Below are 27,560 nucleotides of genomic sequence, written 5' to 3' on the forward strand. Positions count from 1 at the left end.
AACTTACTCCATTTTATGTTCACTTCATGTGAGCATACTGTCCACTGAAAAAGAAAGGGCAGATCAGGACAAATTTTGCATTGTTACAGCCACACTGCATAAGTGAGACCATGAGAGTTGAACAGATGTAAGTGGGGGAAGAATTTGGCTTAGCTTTCAGAGGAGATAGATAGACCTGTGATACTGAAAACCCTTACAACGTTTTAAGAATGTTTGAAAGGTAGAAAAGGAAAGAAAATAACCAGAGGAAAGATGAAAACATCTACAGGTCCAAATGTAGTGGACTACTCTGGTCATAGAATCATAGTCACTTATGTTATGTGTCTGTAAAGCATAGGAAACATCACAATCATCACATGCATAATATTAGTAAAATATAATGAAAGTGACACTCAAGTCATCTACTTTTTAAATATTTCAATGGAATGAGTTCCTCTATGTTATTCAGGGGTATCTAAAAACCTGATCCAAAACTGCAACGTCATTTCCAACTATTTAATTCAGTTTCTCATTCAAAAAGGAAGTATAACAGACATGTGGGTTTGAACCTGTTCTGTCAGCAAGAGACTGGTTGATCAAGAAAAAATAAAAATAATCACTCACACAAACAAAAAAATTATACCTGTTCATGTCACACAACTATAGTCATTCACTCATTAATATAAAAGTTGAAGACAGACTAAATTAATCTATCTTTAGCATATCAACAAAATAAACCTGCCTCCTCCATTCAAACATGTCACTTAATTAAGTATGTAGTTTTCAGGGGCAACCAGAGAGTTGAAGTGTTCATATGTGCACATTGCAGGTTATCTGGGTTGAATCTGCTGACTCTCAACTCCTTTTCACTTTAACAGAAGGGGTCAAAGGTGGAACTGCAGATGAGAATTAAAGACACATACATCCCTTTAATCAGATAACGCATTCAAAGACTTGCAAATTCCCAAGAAGCCACTTTAGAGGCACGTGTCATGAGCTATTCCATAAATGGGGAGAGAAGTGTGGAGTGGAGAGAAACAGGACTTATTTCAGCTAACCAGCATTTAAAAAGGCAGGAAATTAGAGAAAACAAATGGGTACAAAATGGGATGGATTGCTACCATTCAGAACGCTTTCTGATTGCACGCATCTCCCTTGAGAGGAACACCAACACTTGAAGCTTTCACACGCCACATCCAAATGCTTTTTCTAACTTCATTAAGCAGCCAGGTTTAAGAATATTTCATAAAAAGTATTTTAATTAGAGATGAGCTGAAGTATCATGCCAGTATGCATATCTCCCGCAATACCAGAATGTCCGTGAGGAAATACAGTCATTCAGCTTGACTAGTACTCACAAAACTGTACAGGTCAGGTAACAAGAACCTCAAGAAATTATTCTCTCTTCCACCTGACCAGAAAAAGACTGCCTGGAGGATATGTGCTCAAAGCAACTACTTTCTCATCAGAATTCTTCTGATACAGTTGTGGTATAAAGAGGGAAAAAAAGAATAGAAAATCATGAAAATGAGAGAAGATAAAAAGAGAAGAAAGAAGAATCTATGCCATTTTAGCTAGTCTGTGGCTTTGTTCTCTGATTACTGCATTCCTTTGCATCTCACAAAAGACAAAGCTATGGGGCATGTGGCTCACTCTGTCAGACAGAAAGTATCTGCAGATACTACACCTCTACATACCAGACTCAAAGGTGTTCCAACTTTTCATCAGGAATACAGAGATCTATATTTTGTCGTCATGCTCCTGAGGGCCGTTGAAAAGGAGAAGCCTATTCAGTCCCTTTATCCTCAGATCCTTACACTTAGAGCTTCTCAAGCATGATCCTTCACTTGAGGTATAAATTAGAAACCCTTTTAGTATATCTTTGAGTGAGAATTCACTGGTATTAAACCACTATTTAAAATCAGCTTTCTACTTTTTAAGGTAAACATTTATTTATTACTTTGATATTTAGCAGTCTAATCTGTCTTGGAAGCTTAAGAGCTCTCCTTAAAAGTGTGACAAGGAAGCCAGCAAGTGCCTGTGAACTTTATCACTTCAGTGCAAGACCTCTCTTAACATTCAGTAATCATAAGTAGGTACCATCAATCTGGATCCAAAGTACACTTATGCTATTTCTTAAGTCATCTTAACTGATTCTACAAACTATATCCAGAAATGCAGTAGTTCTGCTAATTTCGGTCAAATATGTTCCTCATCACATGTTTGAGCGGATAACACTTAGGATTGGCCATGAAGTGAAATCTAAGGTGCCCATTTGTTAAGCTTTCATTGAATAAAAGAAAATATGAAAATGAGATAGAACTTAATGAAAGGTAGGAAATGGACACCACTGTAAACCCAATCTGGCAGGCTGTCATGAAAAGCAACATGTGGCTGTACCAACTGTTTAACAAATGATGTAAGACCAATCTGTTAATTGATTTAGACCGGAACGAAAGACATGGCCCCTCTGGAAAGCCCTTCTTCAGTCAGTCACCCACAAGACTGGAAAGGAATGTTAGAAAGAGACCAAAGGGCAATGGTGACACAATAAATAATTTTTATATGACTGAAGAAAAATGACAAGAACAATGCTGCTGTATGGATTACCTCTTGGCTAGAAAAAGGAAAGAAAAAGAGACAAAAGATGAGGATGATGGTCCTGTATTATTTGTTGGCTCCTATGGTCTGCATGTGGTCAACGTGCAGCAAGTCATCAGCATTCTCTCTGGTTAGTCAAGCAGTTTTGCTGCAAAACATATACAGCACACCAGTGACTCTGCCACAGAGGGCATAGATTGGAGTCAGGCTAACTACAGAAAAGTATCAAGTGGACTTTCTTTTAGGAAGTATTTTAATTTTTCTAAATTAAGTATTTCCATAACTATCCGTTTTAACAAGAATTACAATAAGATCCTATGCAAGTTGTATTGAGTTTTGATCAGCTGCACTAAAACTGTGAATCAAATTGACATCTGATCTTATACTTTAGAACCCAAACCAGATGTTTAAGAAGAGAAAAACAGACTAACATAATAACTTTATTGGGATGATACAGAGTAAAGAGGAAAATATTGATATTATTCTGTAAGTGAATATATTTAACATAGGTTGTGTTTGAATTTCTCCAGAACCAGTAATCTAATTAAAGACTATTGAGGCTTAAAGCTATATTTTTCATGTATAGAGATTAATAGCTACACTAAGTCACTACTATGAGGGAAATAGATTCCCTCCATAGTTTCCCCTTCCTGTCCCACGAATACCCAAAGAAAATAAAAAGAAAAAATGAAAGAAGAAAAGGCTGGTTTGGTAAGATCTATTACTAGAATGGCTAGTAAGCATGACGAAGTTTGACATTAATGACAACACATTGCTGAAGATAAAATTTATTTCAAATTTCAGGCTGTTGACTTTCAACCACAAAAGCCACTTCATAAACTGCAAATAAAGTAATATTACAGCCTTAACAGTGACAATGACTCAACACTGGTAAAAACACCTCCAATTTAAAAAAGGGCAGTATCTGACTAGAAAGAAGACTGTGGCTCAGTGACACTAACGTTCCAATAAACTGTGTTGATTAAGATTGGGTTTTTTGTAGGGCAGTAGAGATTTAGAAGTGTGAAATATTTGAGAGCTAGCACTGTATGAGGTCAGAGTTAATAACTGCAGATGGTAATTTTAGTGCTTCTCAACACATTCATTGCTTTGGCTGAGTGAAGAGGCCAAGAGAGTTCCTCAGCCTTCAAGCTTTTTGTTGCCAATCCAACCCAAGCAGCAAGTCTGCCTATGTATCTGCCACAGGGGTTCTATTCAGCAGCACCTACATAATTTCAGCACTTCACCCCACAATCCTATCATACATCCTGTTGTCTCTACTAAGATTTTGTACAGTAAAAGTCCTACTGAGGAGGGGCAAGTGCTGTCTAAGCAAGGACTAAGTAAAATATGAAAAGGGTTTGATTCCAAAGTGGAATTTTAGAGCTATGCATATGCTAAAATGCACCTTCTCCTTGAGATGTTAAACTTCACAGAGGGGGCGTGCAAATATCTGCACAGCAGAAATAGAGAAAAATGAATACAAATAACATTGATGACACTCTTTACAAAATGATCCCTATTTAATATAGGGCAAGACCCATGCATAAGAATTCAAGCACTCTGTAATAGATGGCAGTGCCATATTGATGTATGTGTTTATGGGTGGCAGAGACCAAGAATGAAAGGCAGCTATTTGTCTGGGAGCTCATGGGAAAAGATGTCATAGTCCTACATCCTTCAGACTTGTCTCTGCCTTCCCTTATCACTTATATTGCTGTCACTGTGCTTTCAGTGCATAAACAAATGTTCACTGGGGCTAAATCCACTGAATATCCTGGAATAATAATTTCTAGAATATTAGAAAAATACTGCTTCCTTATTTTAAGATCAAAAGAAGAAATATGACAAATGAGGATGCTCAGTTAACAATCTCAGATTGTAATAATATTTTTCTCATCATAAAGTAATTAATTTTCCATTGTATTCCAATTTGTGAATCCACAGAACCTACTCCTGATTCTGAGAAGTAATAAGTAGGGCCTGTGCACTAAAAACAATGTGGATTTTCATCTCTTTCAAAACCTTTCAAAACTCATTATTTTTAATAACAAAACTACCATGTAACTAACTATAGGCTGAATGCATGCTGATACTTGCCTGACCCTGTGAACAACAGTAATCACTGGGATTCTCACGAGTGATGACTGTGGAAGCAGAATCAAGCCTAACATCTAATCTCAAGGAAGCTGCAGGTGACTGCACCAGCAAACAGCTTTGACCCCAGATCTGTGGATGGTAACATAAAAAAAAAATCCATGGAAAGCCAAGACATGTAAAAAGCTCTCAAACAGAGATGTATAGATGATACTGCTTTCTCTGCATTCACTTCATGCTGCCTATGCAAGTAGAGCATTCATATAAAAGGACAATTGCAAAACAAAATTGTATCTAGAGAGAGACAAATTTTGTTTAAAGACTGAGTCCAATGAATTCCTAGGACTTCTTTGTCTTAATTCCCGATAAGATTATGGAGACAAAAAACTGCTGAGCACCACAATATAAACCATATTGGCATAACACTGCAACACAAGCACTGTCAGAACTTCTTGGGAGGCTAACGGTCTTACTTGGTTGTGCTTTCTAAACTCTGAAAGAATATGCACATCTCCAATACTTTCTTTTTCTTGAGTATTTTTTAAATGGATGAATAGAAATGCTAAGGTGCTTGAGCTACAAACACTAACCTGCAGTTGAATAGTTTGTCCTTCCTTCTCACTTACAGAGAGTGGATAGTCATGAGCCGAGTTTTAGGGCAGACAAATTGGGCTGTCAGTTCTAATGTATGAACTGGGCTATCAGGCCACATTTTGGTTAGGAAGAAAGAGACCTACTTATGAACACCAACACCACTTAGATATTAGTTTTTATTGTTTCCAAGGAGATTTCACAGGTCCAAGTATATATTAAACCAATAATAGGTTGAATGAAAGAAAGGAGAGCAAGAGGGAAAGGGAGGAAAAAAAAAAGGGGGAAAGGGAGGCAAGAGGGAATTGCTTAAAAATCTGCATTAGAAACTAAACTCCCTCATAATACACTGAAATACAGAAAAAAGCTGATATGCAGAAGAGACTTTAACAGAAGACGTACTGTGTTATCTCTTGATGTTATAACACAGGAGCTTTGTTTAATATCCTGCATTAATGAAGGAGCTCCTTAAGTGTAATATTACAATAGAGAGCATAAGAAATACCACTGAGGTCAACGCCACTCTATTAACTGTCATCCTGTACAGAAATATTTTCTTTGAATACCATTAAGGCTTTCTCCTTCCCTTTGTTCTAATTTCTGAAGGCAGCAGAAACTAAAACTTCCTCCACAATAATTTCTGCTTTCTTCTTGGCAGACTAATGGTATTAGACTTGTGAGAGAAATTTACCTTGGCAATGTTTTATGCACAGGTTTTTTCAAAGGAGATGTTGTTAGGACGAATCCTATTAAGCAGGCTTTTTCACCAGCCTCAAATACAGGTGACAACACACTTTTAGTTATAAAAAGGATTACTTAGGAATATTTATTATTTTGAGAGAGAATCCATTCATCTGCTCCTGTGCCAATCACGTATCTCTTTACATAGAAGTAAACTCAAGGTGCCTATTCTCTCTGCTGTATGGGATTCATTTTCATAGATTGTCAAAATCAGAAAGGATCAATGATAATTTAATCTGATCTGTTGTTTAACACAAGACAAATATGTTAATTCCTATGCGACCTGATCTAGGTTAACCTGCTTCTGCAGGGAGGTTGGACTAGATGATCTCTAAAGGTCCCTTCCAACCCGTAGCATTCTATGATTCTGATTCATTAGTCTTTGCATAATAAACTCAGTAATTTATGCTTTAAAATGCACATACCTCTTAAAAAAAATCTTATATTTGAATTAACAAAATCTCTCTAAGTGTGAAGCAGAAACACTTCAGTGACTCAAACTTATGAAAAAGTTTAACTAACATGTAATAATCTTCTGGTTCATTACAGTACTGTGACCTAAAAAACCCAAGCAAACGAAACGATTTTGTATATTAAGGGCTACCCACAGAGAGGAGTAACATGCTAACTGCACTACTGTGATAGGAAAGATTACACTGAAGTCAGCATTACCAGATTACAAACTTGGAGAGTCGCTAATCATTTTTAGAGCCTGAATGATGGTTAACATACTAGCAGCAGTAAAGATTCACAAATACAAAAAGGTATACTGTTGACTTTCCCATAGCATAGATTGCTAAAGCTGTCAAATGAACAGCAAGCACTAGATTTCACTAATACCAGATGAGGATCTGGCCTCCCATTTTTAATAGTTGGACTAATTCAGATGGAATTCTGTCTATTCTGTCTAGGTGCAAAGCGATTGATGATAATTTGTAAAGACCATCCATTTATAAGGAAAACACAAATACATTACATGAAGCAGACCAAATCCTCTGCTATGTCATTACAGTATAATTACTTTTCAAATAAACTTAAATATTTCCTTACCTATCACTCACTTATGAACTACACTTTCTGAAATAGTACGCAATGCAGATCAGCCACTGCAACAAATCCATAAAAAATTCTGAAAACATCCAGATAGCAGAGATGACAGACACGTGGGAGATTGTTTCGGTGTCAACAGTCCTGTAAGAAGTATGAACTAGCATTGCTCCGAACTGTGAGAGATAAGACTATACAAGAATCTTTACACTGTTTCATCTGTTCTTGTGCATTTGATAGAATCCATCAAAACATAGTCAAAGAAATTGTATTTCAGGAGGAAAGTCAATTGTGATCCTTGAAAATCTGATTTCTCATAGTATCGACAACAACCAAAATTAAAAATAGAAAAACAAAAAATTTCTTCTTTGAGGAAAGTGTATTCTGTTGTGCTGCTAATAACCATTACCTAGGAACGTAAATGAAAATATGACACACTCATGTGTCATGGGCTTAAAAGCTCATCAACATCTACCTAACACATACTCAAACAACCTCCATATACCTAGACTTCTGTTTTCAAGTAATAGTCAATATTACTTGAAAAAAAAATGAAGTGTCCCTCTGGATCAGTCTGTAGTAACTTTCTTGTGCTTCTCAACAGGAGATGCAGACAGGAATCAGGACTTCGACCTCACTCCAGCTCAGCCCAGTATGACATTGCTTTATCCTTCCTTCTCTAGCTCCTGGCTTGAGACTTATAACTTGTTGAGAATCTTAAGCTAGGTATTGCTGGCTATGCCCCACTGACACTCTTGAGGATATGTATAGAAATTCCCCATTCCACCCTGTAATGTAAGTGACCAGAAATCTAATTCCTTCCCAGGGTTTCACCCCTAGACACAGTCTCAAAATCCTTACACCAGGTCTCTTTCAGAAACATTGGATGCTGGGTGAAAAGCACTATTATCCTCCCACAATAAATGATTTAATATGCAGCTGTCATCAGAGAAGTCACTCTATATATTTGCTGTAAGTGGTTTTCGGACCTTGTTTTAAAAGCTAAAATAAAACTCAGGATCTTTCTCCAGGCACTGTGATTTCTATCATGAATTTTATTTGACAATTCACAAAATGACAATGTAATAAAGTCCTTCCAAATGTGAAGGGAAGTACAATGTCTGATAATTGTTTTGCTTAAGGTTACATTTTAAAACTGTTTGTTAAGGAAAACATCTAGAAGAAAACCCTACCAAGACAATAAGATTTCAGGAGAAGATGCATACTGGCAGATATGCAGAAGTTCTTGTAAGGAATATGATGCTCCTTTCAAAGCTGCTTAAACTTGATTTTATTTCAGGTCTGCAACTAAATTTTTTTTGTAAATAGATTTAGGCTGTCAATTTCCAGGCATGCTGTGCCATCAGCATGTAGAGACTGCTGTGACAAACATGGAGGCTACAGCAGCAAATTTTATTATAAACTGGTAATTGAATTGAGCAGGTTTACATTTGAATAGATTTACTGCAGCATGATCTCTGACATGCTGCATGGGACTGAAATTCTTGTCTGTACATAAAGAAACATTTAAGATACCACAGGACTTATTTCATCTCAGTGTAAGCCCATGCTAATCAATAAATTTACACTACTTTACACATGAAAGTATTAAATATTATGTCTTTCCTCACTCTGTGCATAAAGAATGTAGTTAAAGCAAAAAACTCATCTCCAGACTTTCCCATGGGTTAAAAAAACACCACTCTCCAAAAGTACCTTCCAACAAGAACAAAAGAAAAAAAAATCTCAAATTACAGCCCTAAAAGTGTACCATGAATCAGTATGGCTTCAAAAGTAAAAGTGGTCACTGAAGCAGGAAAGAAAACAAAACAGCCTTGTAGGTTCTTTTAGGTTGTCCTGTTAACACAGTAGATAAGCAATACTTGAAAAGAAGATAACATAACTCTCCCCTAGATTATGAGGTTTGGTAACTAAAAATAAGTGGAAACATTACTGTGTTTTGACAGACAAACTCACACAATAAGAACAAAAGAACTATGAAGTGCCCAGTAGCAAGGTTAACAAAGGAACGTTCTTCTCAAAGGAATTCTTTTATCAGGGTAGAACTTTCAGAAGAAGGTATGTACTTTTAGCATAGACAACTCATGAAATTCTGATTAAGAAAACTTGTGGGATTGATTTGCATCCATGGACAATAACTCATGCAAAAAATATGATTCAGTTAAACTACCTACACCGAAATGATTTCAGTTACCAAAACTGTATGCAGAAGTATAGTAAATCTGCACACAACTTTGGTAACTAATTGTTCATTTGCAGAAGAGTCACTTTATTTCCTCATGCAATCCTAGTAGCTGCACACAAGCTAGATTTTTAAATACATACGCTTAATGGATGTGCAATGGTGCCCTCAAAATTCAAAAGAAGAGGTTTTAATCCTGTATGTACTCTTGGTAGCACTGTTTTTTTTTCCAAACAAGTTGCTCAATATATCTGCATATTAGTTTACTAATGACATGGGTGATGGGGTCTGTTGAGAAGCACCTTTCAAAAGGTGCCATACCCAGACATTTCTTTCTTTCTCCAGTTTATCTAAGCATCACAATTTAACCTTTAAGTAAACTGATCCCAGTGGTCAGCTATATGAAAATTTTGGCAAGTAAAGATCCCTCCCATCACCACTGGAAGAGAGGGTCAAATCCTGCCATTCTTACTGAGGCAAAATCCCCATTGAATCTGACAGGAGTTTTGCTCCAGTAAGACTAAGGACAGCAGGATTTGGCTCACAGGATCATAGCATCTGCCAAAGCAGTTGTACAGAACAAGGTTTATTCTTAGTAAGTATAATCCAATAAGAATATGTCTGTAGGTGCGTGATAGGCCTAATTTGTCCATCATCTCTCCACTGGTAGATACTGTTCTTGGATTTTACCTTGATAGCTGTATACCTAAACCTGTTTTAAATTACTATCAAACAATTTGAAACATTAGTCGTCTATTAGAGCAGGCTTTTCAAGCACTGAAAAAGCAAAATTCCAAGGGAGTATTTTAAAGTGGTTGCTTAACACAAAGTACTCTCCACCAGAGACAGTACTTAGAAAACACTACATTGATTTGATTTTAAAAAGTTCTCTCTCTCAGAAGTCCATGGGCATCTTCTGTTATTCTTTCTTGGTGGTAGCAGTGCACTACAATAAGAATATATACAATACATGCACATAAAAGTGTATTTTTGTTTATACATTAACAGCAATAGAATTGCATAGCACACAACAAAGACTTAAAAGAATTGCCCCTTTCTGCAAAGTAGATTAATCAGGTTCCAGGTGAGACAGTATTGTTTCTTGGAAACATTTTCTTATATTTACCTGTCATTCAGTATCTTCAAATTGTAATTGACAAATTAAAACACTTAACATATACTTACAATGAGGGGCATCAGTTCTTACATACTTCAAAGAAAGAAACAAACAACTGTGGTGGATTCTCCTCTTCTGTATGCCATTATTTGCTACAGTGGAGTTATAGTAATGTCAGTAGACGTACTCAATGATTATACATCTTTAACTGAGAAGTAACTCTTTTGTTTGTCCTGATGAACAAAAGACTGAGTAAACAAAAGGAAAAAGAAGGCACAGTGTGTGTTTCTGCCAGAATGCGGACAGATGAACAGTGGATAAGGAACAGAGGATAGAAATCTTTAAGAATTCATCATGTTAAAGTGTTAAGGAAAATGAGTGGATATACTTTGATGATTATTCTATTAGTTACCTATTGAAGGAGAATGAATGCTGGGGTACCTTTGGTGTACTACACACAGAAATATTCCAGAGATGATAAACTCACTTATGCATATACACTATGATTCGATAACTTAGAAATAGACTGTCAGGAAGAGCAAGTATACATGACAATTACCTTTATAATAACTGATAGAAGACTCACCGATCTCTCTTCTTTTCTAATTGCCCTACAATTGTTGTATGCGTTTGCAGAGAGAGACATACTGACTTGATCAGTCTTACCTTCTTTCAGCATGCCGACTTTTAGACACTTCATGAAGCGGCAGGCTTGGCAGGACTTGCGTCTGCGCTTTGTGATTTCACATTCATTTGTTGCAGGGCAGCTGTATTCTATGTTACCTGTAATAAAAATTACAGGAAAAGAGAGGTATTCAGAATCACTAACCTACACAATACATATATGAAGTACTCATACAACCGCTGTTGTGTTTAGTTTTGGACTAGGTCAAGAGTAAACAGTGCTACAGAAAGGAAATACCTTTCAAGTAAAAATGAATGAATTGAAGGATGAACTTTTTGACTTTTTTTTTTCAATTTAGACAGCTATATGAGAAAAATATATACAGAACAATTAACGTGTGCCTGTGTCTGCCTCCATGTATCGTATCTAGCAAAATCCTTCAGGTAGGTTATTCCTGCTAGTAGAAGAGGAAATTCTGTCATTTATTTTTTGTACCAAGCCACATGCCCAGGCTACTCCCCAGCCTGAGCTCTCTGTTTCTTTTTTTCTCACCAATTTCATGAGCCTTTCTTTGTCCAGAATTGAAAAGGAGGCTGTTGTGCTTTATTGTAGCAACACATTACTACAGAGCTTCACCCATTCCCTTCCACAGGAGCATGCACAGTTTATATGGCAGAGTTGCGCAGTATTGCTACCACCACGTCCAGCACTTCCTATACCTGCCAGGTCAGATGTCTCAGCCAGCACATCTCCCCTTCTCTCTATACTTTAGACAGAGCTCTTCTACTGAGAGGCATCAGAAAGAGGATCATTCCTACCAAGTTGTCAGAATAAGAAAATCTGAGAGAAATGCTTGCTTCTGCCTCTCCGACTCTTCTAAAGGCCTAGAACAAGCTAGGCCCTTAAATGTGAGCAAGGTAGTGTCTTCAGGGTTTTTTATTACTGCTTAGTACATACTATTTATCCTCAAAAATAACAAAAAACCCCACCCATATGAAAACTAATAGGTAATATACATACGAGTAATTTTCTTTACAGTCTTTAAAAATCGCATCTTTGGGTATTCAAGTCCAAATGGAGGAACATCTGTTCTCTTTTGACCCAGTACCACTGCACTTTTCATAAAACAGCTTAGCTCAGCTTATTCATCTGCCCAGCCATGCATCCTGTTGCCCAGGACTACATTCAGCATGATAGACTTTGCAGCAGTCAGAAGTTTCACCAGGAAACTAACTTTTAAATAAAGTATCTTCCCCATCAGCCTGTCACATCTTCCTTTAAAGGTATTTCTTTATTTTCTAACCCTTTCCTACTGTGATTAAGTGCATTAGTATCTTAATGAAAATGCATTCTGTTTATTGCCCTCTTGGGAAGCAAGAGGTCATCACACCAAATGCATAAATTGTCATCAGAGACAGTCCGAGCATAATTGCAATTTTGCTGCTCTGTGTTTGCTGCACTCAGGGTCCGTCAAAGTCCCCTGAAACATGTGCAGGTTCTAATAATTAGCATAGAGTCTGTCTGGGACCACAGCATTGATGAAATATTTCAGAGTTAATCACACTTTGTAAACACTGATTTATATTGACTACCTTTCTCCAGACTGATGTCTCCTCATTAAATATCACATTAGTGGATTGCAGGATTGCACAAAGACTCGAATGCTCGGCAACTGCTAATTCATCAGGAAGTAATACTTAAACCACTTACATCTATTGAAAATTGGTTAAGTATTTATAATAAAGGAGGTCTGTATGGTGCAATAGTTATTCACCCAATACCACCAGCACACTTTGCACAACCTTTTCAGCCCTTTGTACGCTTTCTTCCTTCTGAAGATTGCTGCATGACTGACTTACTAGTGATGGCAAGTAAAAGGGATCTTGGCATGTCTGAATGCTAATGACTGTTGTTGACAAAACTCAGAAGTCTTTTACCCCTCCTTCAGCTCCTGAGAAAAAAGCTATTTAAGAAACTGGAGGATACAGCAGGCAGGAAATTCAGCACAACAGCTCCTCCACAATGTCTTCCTGATACACACTGAAGAAGTTAGGAATTAACTCCTGAAAGGATACATAGAAAAGGATGGTAAGGGCAAGCCTAAAAAAGATTCACATTATGCTCTCATGCTCTAAGAAAGCATTCTTAGCAAGATACAACTACTACACAGGGAGATCTTCAAAGCCTTTCACAAACTGTATCTAATTATCTTCATCATATTATAGTAATAAATGTATTAGCATCCTTGTTTAAAAAAAAAAAAAAAGGAACCAGAAATGCTTTGCAAAACATCAAAGATATCTTTGCACGAGGTCAGAAATGATCTTGATCAAAAACATTGACAAGACTACAACACACAACTTCAAGTATCAAAGCTCTATACCAAGGCAAGTAGAGTGTGCCCACTGTAGTCAAAGCCCTTGTGCAAAGCCACAGATAACAAAGGTACAGATGTTAACAGCAAAAAGTGGTATTCAAAACCAGAAAAACTGGAACAAGCTGCACAGGGAGGCTGTGGAGTCTCTTTCTCTGGAGGTTTTCAAAACCTGCCTGGACACGTTCCTGTGTCACCTGATCAAGGTGAACCTGCTTGAGCAGGGAGGTTGGACTAGATGATCTTTAGAGGTCCTCTCCAACTCCTACCACTCCGTGATATGCAAAATTACTTATTTCATTTATAATCCAGATCCTTACATTTTAGTTTTGCACAAAATCCTGTGAAACACAGCAAGGGTTTGTAGAGTGCAGCACATTATATGCAGACAACATAATTTATTTTCCTGCAAATTCTTGACACCTAAAGAACTCTAAAATGAGCTATTATTCTGATCACTTAGATTCCAGTACTTCACCTTAGAGAAGGAATCTTCTCCTGTTAATTTAGGCTGTTTTATTTCAATGAATTCTATTTCACAGCAGATATTCAATCTTAATTTTTGATGTTAGAAAATAAACTTGGAAGATATTGGAAAGAGTCCCTCCAATGAGCTCAGCAGAGTTAATGGTAACTGGATTTACTATCGCAACAAAGATCCACACCTTAACAATAGCCAAAGCTGGCTCCCCTACAGTGTTTCAGCATTTTAGAATACGGCTAGACCACAGTAAAAATCCAAGGAAACTAACCATTTGCCTCCACATATGAATGCAGTATTTTATTAAATAATCTCACAGATTGACTTCTTTTTTGTCAGTGAGCTTTCCTTGAACTCCAAACTAACTGATGGAACATTCCAATGGATATGTACCTGATATATATCATACTCAAAATGTGTTCTACCTAGCACTCTAAGTGTTAGTGCATCTAATTTTGCTAAAAATCTAAATTTACTACACATTGAAGGACATTAGAGCTCTCATAATTTCTTACTTACTGCTATAGACTAAAAACAAAGATACACAAATTCCTTTAAGAAGTGTCTGGGAATCTGTGCAATTTCATAGGTACACTACCTCCATTCAAGATGCTCAGAGTTGCTTTTTATTTCAGTGAGGAAGATTCAGAAGGAAGCCCTATCATTTACTTGTCTACTGTACGATGCTAGAGGCTGAAACTGAGTAACTAGTAAGAGTACAAGTTGAGTTTGCCCAGTCCTGTCAACAGCTGGAGAAGTAGCTGTGTTAAACAGTGAACAAAATCAACATGGCAGCTCTGAGTCTTTAAACTGGGCTGACAAGAACAATCGAGCCATTTATAATATCTCCTGGCTGGTTTTCAGAAAGGACTGGGCTCTGATTACTTATTTCAGAGTCTTTTGTACAATTAGTTTGCAGGCAATATAATTTTCTCACTTACTCCTTAATAGAATCATGCAGCTATCTGGCTGATAGAATAACAGCTTATATGTAAAACTCCTGCCTGAAGTGCCAGCAGATAATTTGTATATTCCTTTCAGTAGCATAATGGACTTTTACAGTATGGCAGTTAAAGGGCTGAGTAACATAAATTAGTATGACATTTCAAAATAAAAATATATGTCAAATCTTCACTCCCCAAACACATTGCCCTGTGCTAAGAAGGGGATTTAGGACAGCCCAAGTCCCTTTTCTCATGCACTGGGAAATGTTTATGTAAAAACAGTTCCTGTTTTTTATTAATTTGTTAATTTTTATTATCCTTGCCAAACGATGGGAAGAGACTTCTACCACATTGTGCTTATAGATAGCAATTGACTCACTAACAATATGATTTGAAACAGTAGGTGAACTGCTAAAACTTACACTACGTAACTATCTCTCCAGCTTTAGATACTTCAGATTGTCAGATCTTTACACACAGCTCAATGGTAAGTAGGCCAAGATACCATTTTCTCACTGTAGAGAAAATGAGGTTTGGAGGTTACCTGAATGAGATGTGGAGTCATGCTACAATTTTAATAGTAAAAGGACTTACTCAATGGCTTTACAAGCCAGGAAATCTTCCACAGAATTGACAGCAACACTCAAGGTAACAGAAGTGGAGTGAGAACTATTACAAAGAGGCCACTGAAAGCACTGGGTCTTATGCGTTGGCATTTTATTCCCAATGAAGTTATTGTCATCAACAATTAGAAATTTAGAGCCTCAGAGACATCAGGAGTGCAAAGCTGGGACTAGAAACTGACTCCAATCTGTGTTGACAGGCTAAAACAGAGGTCTCTCTTACAGAAATACTGACAGGAATAGAAGCTTCAATTCTTAGCATAAGCATTATGTCACACTGTGATATTTGATATTGTAACACTAAAGATGTAAAAGGATTGCTATGAGCTATTGAAATACATACAGAAAATCTTTGGCCAAGTAAAAGACATGAGATGGCAAAAATATGTTTAGAAAGCGTAGCTGTCAATCATTTAAAAAAGTAGAAGGAATGATCAAGATACTAGTAGCAAAACTTTTAATGGGAAGGAATTTAAGTACAAAAAAAAAGAATTTAAAAAAAGAACTAAAACAGAGGGGAAATTAATTATTCCAATGTAAGAATTCCATGCTATAATCAGTTGATGAAACTCTATTTCAGTATTTATATGCCATAATGCCCCTTTTTTTTTCTATTTATCTTTCAGCTTCTGTAACCTAATACCTTTTTTTAAAAACCTGTATTTAAAAAGCAGGTGTTCTCATTCTTCATAGAGGCTACTGCATCACTGAATTTAAGTCCTTTTGTAATAAGGTTTGCCCCAGGTACCACTTTCATCCTCTGTTTTCCTGAGTGACAGACCCAAAGGAATACACCTATTTGTCTGTGGATTTGCATGCAAGAAAACTCTGGAAAGTGAAAGGTAGCCAAGATTACAACCATAGGTCTTCTAGGAATTAATAAAAGAGAAGACTTAGAAAGAGAGAGAGGAGAATCTAAGCCAACACAGAGACAGAACTAGGCTATGTTAGGTCACATCTTGATATGTAATCCAACTGGAGAAGTGGGTGCTGTTGGAAACAGAGTAATGGGTTAACTTAGAAAGATGGAGAAAAACTCCCAGTTGTACTTCACAGTTTATTTGATATTTACAGGTCTTAGCAAAGATGAACTGAGGAAAGTAAAAATATTTTTCTCTCAGGTTAAAGTTTCAGTTCTCGCAGACTGTTCCCTACTTTGCAGTCAGAACTCAACTGATTTTAAGTAAATATTTTCATAAGTGAACATACTCCTATCAATAAGGTTTTAGAAGTAAGGTCAGGATGAATGAAGCTAGATTTGAAGCTAACTGAATCGAGTTTTGGACAACAAATCTGAGATGGATTCATCTGAAACTGCAGATAATTCTATGAATTATTGACCTATGAATTCTGCTACATATTGTCTGAAGTTAAGTCTAAAGTTGACTATTCACAATTTTTTACCCAGATGACCTCTGAAACAATATTGCACACACAGAGTTACAGAACATTTAAAAGATTTGGTTCCTACTTGTCTTATATTTTTTTAAGATTATAGGACCATGTTTGAAAAGAAACTAAACGTGAGCCAGCAATGTGCCCTCATGGCCAAGAAGGTCAATGGCATCCTGCAATGCATCAAGAAGAGTGTGGCCAGCAGGTCGAGAGAGGTTCTTCTCCCCCTCTACTCTGCCCTGGTGAGGCCTCATCTGGAGTCCTGTGTCTGGTTCTGGGCTCCCTAGCTCAAGAGAGACAGGGAACTTCTGGAGAGAGTCCAGCACAGGGCCACCAAGATGAACAGAGGACTGAAGCATCCTCCTTATGAGGAAAGGCTGCGGGAACTGGTGCTGTTTAGTCTAGAGAAGAGGAGACTGAAGGGGGATCTCAATATTTACAAATATCTAGATGTTGGGTGTCAGGAGATTGGAGCATCCATTTTTAATATTGTATCTAGCAACAGGGGTAATGAGATGAAGCTGGAACACAGAAAGTTCCATTTAAACTTAACAAAAATCTAATTTTACTGTGAGGGTGACGGAGCCCTGGCACAGGCTGCCCAGGGAAGGCGTGGAGGCTCCTTCCTTGGAGGTCTTCAAGGCCCATCTCGACATGTTCCTATGCAACCTGATCTAGGTGGACTTGCTTCTTGCAGGGGGGTTGGACTAGATGATCTCTAAAGGTCCTTTCCAACCCCTACCATTCTATGACTCTACGATTCTATGATTTGAAGGATTATGCTTGAGTCTCTGTGGCTTGTGTTGCCTCTTCTGTTACAATGAGAAATTCAGGAGAAGCAGATTGTTTTTAAGTAACTTTACAGTGTAAGATGGTATTTGACAGAGGGACAAAGCCAGCGTAAAAGTACACTTCAAATTAATTCACTATGTTGAGCTGTTTAAGAGAAGTCAGTGTACTACATTACTGAACTATAATATACTTAAAACTTCTGAAACTTTTTTTACTTCTTTTTCTTTTGTTCCTAGAAAGCAATATCAATAGAGATTTAAAACTAAAATGTAAAGGTGACACTGTTTGGTCTCACTGCATGACACTTTTGCGTTAGCCTCTAACTTTCAGTAGATGGGTTTCCAGCATCATAAAAACCACTATAATTTTCAGTATAACACTGATATTACAGGGTGTTGGGGTCCAACTGTAGGGTCTAACTACCTTTAATTCCCACTGGAGTCAATTTCTTGATCTTCAACAGAAATGAATGGCATTTTGGTCATCTTAAGGGAGAATCAAGACTTAGAACTGATCTCCTGTCACCTGGGAGTCACTGAAGAGTTGTCCAACTCAGAAAGATTGAACTATCTACATTTCGTCCCTGCTGATATTTTTATCTAGGCCAATTTTGATACATTGTACCAAGGCACCATGGAAAAATGGCATTGTTTTTTTATGAGCATACAGAACATCTCAACCTGCAAAGCTGCAAATCAAATGGCTTTCAAAGTAGTTTGAAATAAATAAACAAATACAATTTATAGAAACGTTAAAATAAATCACTTGCTACCTGAGACTTCACATTACTCTAGTTTCAAACTAGAGAGAGCTTGTTAGGTGGGCTGGAAGCTTTCAAAGATGTGAATAGCACAGATCCCAATCTACTATAATGGCATGGATACATATCACTGTACCATTACTAATTGTAAACCATATCTCTTTCTGAGTATTCCTGATGCACATGTCAGAATGCTCATTCTTATTTCCTAATAATCTAACTGTAGCATATCATTTAAAATGTTGTAAGGAAAGCAGAGATGGTAAAAAGGATAGAGCCATCTATATACTTTTAAACTATTCTCTAGTTCTCAGATTGCAGTGTGTTTATATTTTATTGTCTCATCTCGTTTAGCTGCCATAGTTACACAAAGACATTATGACAGGATTAAAAAATAAGTTTGAAGGAACGAAAAATACTTGCTCACTACTTTGGTTGGCCCATAGGTACAGAGAAATTGGGGGAAAAGGAAGATATCTATCATTGCTTGCTTCAAATATTCTTTGAAAGAAATGCTGATGCACTGACTTTCACTTATATAAGGAAGGTGAATGATTTAATCAGGTAATGATGGATACAGGTGACATTTAGTGTTAGGTTCACTGGAGAGCTGCAATCTTCACATCACAGCCAAAGTCCACAGACTATTGCACTCCACCCTGACTTTCTATAAAAAAAACTGTGTTAGCTACCAGTAAAGATGCTGAAAGGCATCTTTTTTACTTTGCTTTCATTTCCTTCACAAAAACAACGTGCAGTTTTACAGGAGTCAGCTTCAAGAGACGTAAATTAACCTTTGGAAGCCACTTCAGTCATGTACAACTTTGAATCAAACTTCATGAAGCCCATTTCAGATGTCACATTATCTGAATTTACATAGCTACTTATAACTTTCTTGATGCAAAAAAAAATACTGTAAAGTGTCTGTACATTGGCAGATCAAATTGGCTCACTAATCTGTAAACATTCTAAATAAGGCTGAAAATCTTTAACACCAAAGGGATTAAAATCAACTTGGAGTAATCGAACAAGGTGAACAAGGTACAAAGCAGTTTAATCTAGCTCCTAATTTAGGCAGTCTTTGAAGGCCACAGGAACTTCATTACTGTAGGACTATAGAGATGAAGGCTCCTAGGTAATTGGCATAAAATGGGATGGGAGATTTGGTCTAGTTCACGTAATGACCAAAAAGACAACAGTATTCCCAGGATGGAGTATTTCTTGTTTGGATTTGAAGAGGTGGACAGGCAACAACTCTCAGGGTTAAAGCTCTTAAATGGGACAGTGTAGGCACAGACGTAGCTTGGACCAGCCAGCTTGAATAAAGATGGTAGGGATAAGTTAATGCAGCTGGCATGCTACTTCAGAAACAGGTGCTGCAAGTTAATCAATTGGGCCCTGGGTGATCTCATGGGCAGAAGCAGCATATAAGGAGGTAGCTAGCAAAGGAAGGGTGGCTTCGAGTCAGCTCTGGTGGTTGTACTACGTTGCCCCTGTACGTCTCTGCACGTGCATTACTTAGACCCTCTACGTATTTGAGTGATTATTGCCTTCACAACAACAACATTTGGTGACCCCGACGTGATTCGCTGAATCGGTTGGATCAAGAACCCTCGGCAGAAAAGCACTTGGATTTCTGCTGGAAAAGGCAAGTAATCTGAGCAAACTGATATAATGGGAAAAATGCTAAGCAAAGAGGAAAGTCCTATTGACACCCTCCAGCATATCCTTGCGGAAAAAGGATTCAATTATGAAAGAGAGCCTTTGCTAAGGCTTGTAAGATGGGGACAGGAAGTGGGTCTCTTTGCTTCCCCCCAAGAAGTGTATGAAAAAGGACACTGGGAACAGCTAGGAGACATGTTGAATAATGCTATCGGCTTGTGTAAATTGGTATCATCCATTATACACCAGCTAGAAGCTGAGCGTGCTGCCGCTGCTGCCATGAAAGCAGAAGCTGCTGCACCATCTGCGTTCCCGGTGGATGCTAAAAGATTCTTTGGAGGTGGTGATTTTATAGTGCCATCGGCTCCACCTCTAGAAGAAAATACTCAGAGATTCTTTGGAGGGGATAATGTCGTAATACCCTCGGCTCCACCTCTGGAAGAGGAGAGCATGGATGTGAGCCCACCTCCCCCTGAACCCCCTAGAGCGCCGTTCCAGGAGCCGAATACACACATTGCTTCTCCTCCCCTCCCACCCACCCTTCACCATCCTGCCCCATCCCACCCTTCTGCTATACCTGAAGGAGTACCTAACAGAGAACGGAAGGTACGTTTTACAAATGATATGCCGTTGCCCCTGAGCTCATCAATCCCTGAGTGTATTCCTCTGCCATCATCACCCCCAACTTCTAGTGAAGATCAACAAAGACAATTATTAAAGGAAGAGTTAATACAACATGGAGAAGATATGAAACACACTTTGGCCCAGCTGGAGGAACTGATAGAAAAACCAAAAGCAACAGCTAATCAGCTGTTGGAACGAATTAATGAATTAACCAAAACAAAGATTAAAGTTTCATCCCCACAGGTACTCAGAGATCCTCGTCCAGATGATTATGATCCGGCTAAGAAATGGAGAGGCCTCATACGTGATGCGGTAATCGAAGGCGAATTTATTCCGCAAGCCTTTCCAGTAATAACAGCACAAAGAAAACGACAATGGGCACCTTTAGATTGGAAATTGGTAAGAGAAGGCCAGAAAGCAGTAATGCAATATGGCTTGTCCAACCCATACGTTCAGACATTACTAGATCATATTTTTGCCAGTGGGTTAATGACTCCATTTGACTGCCGGAAGCTTGCAGAAACTTTCCTGAAGCCCACTCAGGTATTATTATGGGAGTCTGAATGGGAAAAAAGAGTTGATCTGACGGTGGTGGAAAACATGGACTTACAACAGGGAGATCCGCGGCGAGTTGTCACAGCAGACATGATGCTGGGTAAAGGAGCATTCGCTGATCCTCAGGTACAAGCCCGGCTGCATGAAGCTATCTTGCAGCAAACACAGACACTGGCACGTCAAGCATTTAAGATTGTTCCTGATATGGGGGTGCCAGTTCCCTCATATACAACTATTATTCAAAAACCTAATGAGCCTTTCATGACCTTCTTAGACCGTCTAAGAGCAGCTCTGGATCGTGTACCAAACATGTCGGCTGAAGTCAAGGCGGAAATAGGATTACACTTAGCAGTTGCTAACGCTAATCATGACTGCAAAAAGATCCTGCAGGCTCTCCCGCGGACAGCAACTTTGGTTGACATGATAGAAGCCTGCTCTAGAGTAGGATCGTCAGCACATTTAGCTGAGGCAATGGCAACAGCATTGAAACCTTTAGTTCAAGCCCACAAAGGAGATCGGAGGCCAAAGTGCTTTAACTGTGGAAAAATAGGACACGTGAAAAATCAATGTCGGTCCAGACCATTGGTATGGACAAACAGCTCCGCCAGGCCATCTGGGTCCAATGGCAGATTTCACGGTAATTGTTACAGATGTGGCAAGTTTGGCCATAGAGCCACTGAGTGCCGCTCTCGAGTGGCCAGACAAACAATGCATAAGGGAAACGGGTTGACGAGCGCAAAAAGGGCGAGCGCGATGACACAAAAACGCCCTTCAACACCAAGAGCTGCCTGGATGGCCTCAGATCAGCCACTGCAGGAAGCGCAGGAGTGGATGTGGAAACAGCAGTAGATGTAACCATCCACAACACAGAGGTAACAATTATCTCCTCTAACGTTAATGGACCCCTTGGCTATGGATTAAGCGCTTTGCTTTTAGGACGGTCATCGGCCTCTCGACAAGGTATTTTTGTGCTCCCCGGTGTAATTGATGCAGACTATGAAGGAAATATTGGAATAATGGTTAAAGTTTGGCAGCCACCAGTTCATATACCTAAAGGAACTAAAATAGCGCAATTAGTTCCTTTCAGAGCTAAAGTTCCTTTCGCAGGAAGTCGTAAGCGTCGAGACGGTGGTTTTGGATCCACTGGAGTACCTGAGGTAAGACTGGCGGTGCCGCTTTCACAGGGAAAGCCCACTCAGACGGTTGTATTCCAACATCCAAATGGTGAACACATGGTTGGGTACAACACATTACTGGATACGGGAGCAGATGTTACTATTGTGCCATTATCCTATTGGCCAAAAAGCTGGCCTTTAGAGAATTTAGACACCCCTGTTGTTGGAGTAGGAGGAATACAGATGACAAAAATTAGCACAGACCTGATTTCGGTATGTATACAGGGCGAAGAGAATAGATGTGTGCAAATTAGGCCCTATGTAATGAATACTTCAGTTTGGCTTTTGGGTAGAGACGCCTTAAGCCAAATGGGCTTTCGTTTGTCAAATGAAAATTTTTAATGGCGGCCATTGATGGGCGACCAATCCTGAAGTTAACCTGGCTAACAGATAAACCAGTTTGGATTGATCAATGGCCGCTAAGCAAAGAAAAGCTCGCCCACATTCATGAATTAGTAAATGAACAACTAGAGAAGGGTCATATTAAGCCATCCACCAGTCCATGGAATACACCAATTTTTACTATCCCTAAAAAATCAGGGAAGTGGAGGCTGTTACATGATTTAAGAGCTGTTAATGCAGTGATGCAGGACATGGGTGCTTTACAGCCAGGATTACCCTCTCCTGCAATGCTTCCAAAAGAGTGGCCCCTGTTGGTGATTGACTTAAAGGACTGTTTTTTCACAATTCCCTTACATGAGGATGACAGTGAGAAGTTTGCCTTTACAGTACCATCGATTAACAAACAAGAGCCAGCAAAACGATATCAATGGACTGTTTTACCTCAGGGAATGAAGAACTCACCAACTATTTGTCAAACTTATGTTGCCTGGGCGCTGGCACCTCTGCGCAAAAAATACCCTCGTGTCTTATTTTACCATTATATGGATGATATCTTGATTGCAGGAAAAGACCTGGACCAGCATCGCATTCTACAAGAAGTGAACCGACAGTTAAGCAACTCCGGGTTGGTGATCGCGCCAGAGAAGGTACAAATGCACGCCTCTTGGAAATATTTAGGTAATATTATCACTGATGCGCGCATTTATCCTCAGAAGGTGGCAATTAAAACAGATATTGCTAACTTAACAGACGTTCAAAAGCTGATAGGTGATATCCAATGGGTACGAACCATATGTGGTATCACAAATGAGGATCTTGCGCCACTAATGCCTTTGTTAAAGGGCTCAGTAGAGGCTGATAGTGCGCGAAGACTGTCTCGGCAGCAAATCCAAGCAATAGAAAAAATAGGAAGCAAGATAGTCAATAACTACAGTCACCGATATGATCCTGACTTGTCAATTAACATTGCTGTGATAAGTCAAAACCAGCATGTAATGGCAATCTTGATGCAATGGGATTCAGTAGCGAAAGACCCATTGAGGATCCTGGAGTGGATATTTTTGCCATATAATTTACAAAAAACAATTACCACGAGGCTTGAGGCAATTGCAAAAATAATAGTTAAGGCCAGGAAACGTCTGCTGGAAATAGCAGGGATTGAGGCAGACATCATTTTCCTTCCTCTCACAGATGAGTTCTTGAACTGGGCACTGCAACAATCTGATGAATTACAGTGGGCCTTATTGTCTTATCCAGGAACTATAAATAATCATTATCCGGCCCATAAATTGTTTTCTGTTAAATTTCAAATGGAAGACCGGCCGTTGAGATCAGCAGTACCCGTTAAAGGCCTGACTGTTTTTACTGACGCCAGTAAGATCCAAGCCAAAGCAGGAGTGGTTTGGTGGGAAAATGGAAAATGGCAAAATCTAACTGTCCACTCCCCAGGCAGTTCAGTTCAACTGCTGGAACTGATGGCTGTAGTTAAAACTTTTGAGAAATGGTCAGACGTCCCATTAAACATCATCTCCGATTCCCTCTATGTGGTCGATGCTGTCACTCGATTAGAGAGAGCGCTGTTGAAAGAAATCTCTAATCAGAATCTGTATAACTTATTTCTGAGACTCTGGCATCAGATAAATGAACGGCAAACTGCTTATTATATTGGACATATTCGAAGCCATTCGGGCTTAAAAGATGGCCTATCAGTTGGCAATGAAATTGTTGACAGGATAGTGGCAGCTCCTTTATTGATACCTACGGGGCCAATAATTGACAAATTTTCTCAAGCCCGAAGATCGCACGATTTTTTTCATCAAAGTGCGAAAATGCTGGCGAAGCAGTTTGACCTGACCATATCGGACGCTCAGGGTATTGTTTCCACGTGCCCTGCATGCCAGAATCAGATCGGCCTAGGAGTAGGAGTCAATCCCAGGGGTCTGGCACCATTAGGTATATGGCAATCAGATATCACTGTCTATGCTCCTTTTGGGCGATTTAAACGTATACATGTTACTATTGATACTTATTCAGCCATGGTTTGGGCCACAGCCTTAACCAGTGACAGTTCTCGAGACGTCATAAGACATTGGAGGAGTTGCTTTGCTGTCCTTGGTGTTCCAAGAGAGATAAAAACTGATAATGGCTCGGGATACATAGCCAGTAAAACACGTAAGTTTCTAAACTTATGGGGTGTTAAACATACTACTGGTATCCCAGGAAATTCTACCGGTCAAGCCATTATTGAACGGACACATCAAACCTTAAAAGGCCTTCTAGAAAAACAAAAAACGGGGGAAGAGGGGGTGAGTCCTCAAGACAGACTAATGAAAGCCCTTTATACAATGAATCATCTCAGAATTGTGGCAAACCGGAATGAACCACCGGCATTAACACACTTTGCCCAAATGAGTCGGGATTTGGATTTTACTGACAAACCTAAAGTTTGGTATAAGAATCCCACTACTGGAGAGTGGCAAGGACCTGCAGATCTGTTAACGTGGGGAAGAGGCTATGCTTGTGTCATTACAGATCAAGGTCCCCGATGGATTCCGGCAAAATGGATCAAGCCACATCAACAGAAAGGACTTAACTGTAAGACCAATGGAAAAAACAATCTTGAGGAAAGAACCAAGTGATCCACCCTCAATCCATCACTCTATTAAAATGTAAACCCTCGCAACTGTGGCACCACTTAGGCTGCTGTAAATTCCTTCAGCTATAAAAGAATTAAAGAACTTAAGATGACCAACAGATGAAGAGATACTTCCATCTTATTGATAATGCTCACAGATCAGCATGCTAAAGGATCTGAAGAAAAGTCCAGAACTACATCAGGAAAAAGAAATATCAGTGGAGCTACCAAGACCTCATCCCTTCCTGCCAGTGTGCGTCCCTCCTACCAACACATATCAGATTGTTTATTTTGACTTTATGGATTTCTGTATTGTATTGTTCAGCGATGTAGCTGTTATTGACCTTTTGTTGTAAACTCATGGCCATGGGTAAAAATATTTATGTTTTCTTCATGTACCTTTAATTTTGAAATGTGTTGCTAAAGGCTGGCTGGTTCAAAAAAGAAAAAGGGGGGAATTGTAGGCACAGACGTAGCTTGGACCAGCCAGCTTGAATAAAGATGGTAGGGATAAGTTAATGCAGCTGGCATGCTACTTCAGAAACAGGTGCTGCAAGTTAATCAATTGGGCCCTGGGTGATCTCATGGGCAGAAGCAGCATATAAGGAGGTAGCTAGCAAAGGAAGGGTGGCTTCGAGTCAGCTCTGGTGGTTGTACTACGTTGCCCCTGTACGTCTCTGCACGTGCATTACTTAGACCCTCTACGTATTTGAGTGATTATTGCCTTCACAACAACAACAGGACAGTGAAGGTATGATTGCAGGGTTTCTTACTAGCTATTGTTTTCTTTATTTACTCAGTATATAAAACAGAAGATTGTTTTGTCAATTCTGTTCATCCAACAGTTTTTCATTAAAAAGCTAATATATTAAAAAAAAAAAAACACACCACAACGAAAGACCAAGAACTACAAAGACTGCTGAATTCAAACTATTTTAGCTTTTTTGGGGAAAAACTCAAACACAGTCCAAGGAAATAGTATATAAACTCTGATACTTTTGCAACAAGCCTTACCAGAAAGGCAACATACCAGTACCTAGGCTTTTCACACTGCCTTTTAATGTTAGGTTACAGAATCCAAAGACAATAGTCCTGAAGACTTAGAAGGAAGGAGGAAGAAAGTTGTCGAGATGCAGGCCAAAATTTTAGACATGCCAACTAAAATAAAACAAAATAGTCAGCTTTCTTTGTTAGTCCTATCATCCTTCTCCTGAAAGCAAGAATACCATTTCAATCCACATGCAGAAATATTGAAGTTACAGGTATCACGTAATTACATATTATTAATGCAAAATGTGTACTCAATAGTCTTTATGATAATCGAGCAAATAAAAGTTATGAGAAATGTATTCACACTAATTATTCACTACAAATTATCTAGTAAGTACAAGATCTCTGTGCCAAACACAACACATCGCACCTAGTTGACAATGGAAAATTCTTTTTTTTTTCCTCTTTCTTTTAATGAAAGGTCAGAGTTTTCAAGATAATACAGTACACAGCAAAAACTGTCGAGAGACCCTAAAAATCAATGGTCCTGTAACTATTTTTAGACCTTGCTATTTTCTACTATCCCTGATGTTAAGCCAATTTTTGGGAGATTTGTCTCTGTGTGTGCATTTCTGAGACACATTTGCAATCAGCTATCATGCAAATTATCCCAGAAACAGACTGAGAGCTGCAGCTGAGTGAGTACTAGGCCAAGAGAGGCACAGAGAACACCCAGTTCTCCTATCCCTTATATTTCACAAAAGGGGATAGGACATCATTAGACTACGACTGAAGATTACATCGAGTTAATATCTTGAGCTGGGATTTTTTGGTGGGTTTTGCTTCCATTTTTTTTTAAACAGGTGATTTCTTCTTTCTAATTTTTTCCTAATATCATTGATTTTTATCATAACCTCTGCATACAACCCCAAATATACTTCTGTGTGCTATTACAAAAGGACAAAATTACTTGTTCTTATAACTCAAGACATGGTTCATTTATTTACTTTTAAGAAAATTAGCAGGGATTGCAAGAGTCAGGAAGGAGAAATGTGTCAGCTAGGAATGTACATTTTTTAGACTAAATTGCTGCCATCTGAGAGGGAATTATAACCTCCATTACTCTTAAAAACAGATGTATACTCTACATTAGAGCAATGTTTCCCTCATGTAAGCGGCTATAAGATGTTGCACCACTTCTGGTTTA

The 27,560-nt window shown here is 38.6% G+C and overlaps 1 protein-coding gene across 6 annotated transcripts in view; it reads right to left on the minus strand.

The window, feature by feature from the left end:
* ESRRG (estrogen related receptor gamma) overlaps positions 1 to 27,560 on the minus strand; it is a 389,975-nt gene that overhangs the window by 102,020 nt on the left and 260,395 nt on the right. For all 6 annotated transcript variants that reach the window (XM_061991440.1, XM_061991442.1, XM_061991441.1 and 3 more), the window contains one exon: positions 11,043 to 11,159. In XM_061991440.1, coding sequence (XP_061847424.1) covers positions 11,043 to 11,159 — 117 coding nt within the window. The remainder of the gene's footprint in view (positions 1 to 11,042; positions 11,160 to 27,560) is intronic.

Source organism: Colius striatus, chromosome 2, assembly GCF_028858725.1.
Source record: "Colius striatus isolate bColStr4 chromosome 2, bColStr4.1.hap1, whole genome shotgun sequence".
Lineage (NCBI taxonomy): Eukaryota > Metazoa > Chordata > Aves > Coliiformes > Coliidae > Colius > Colius striatus.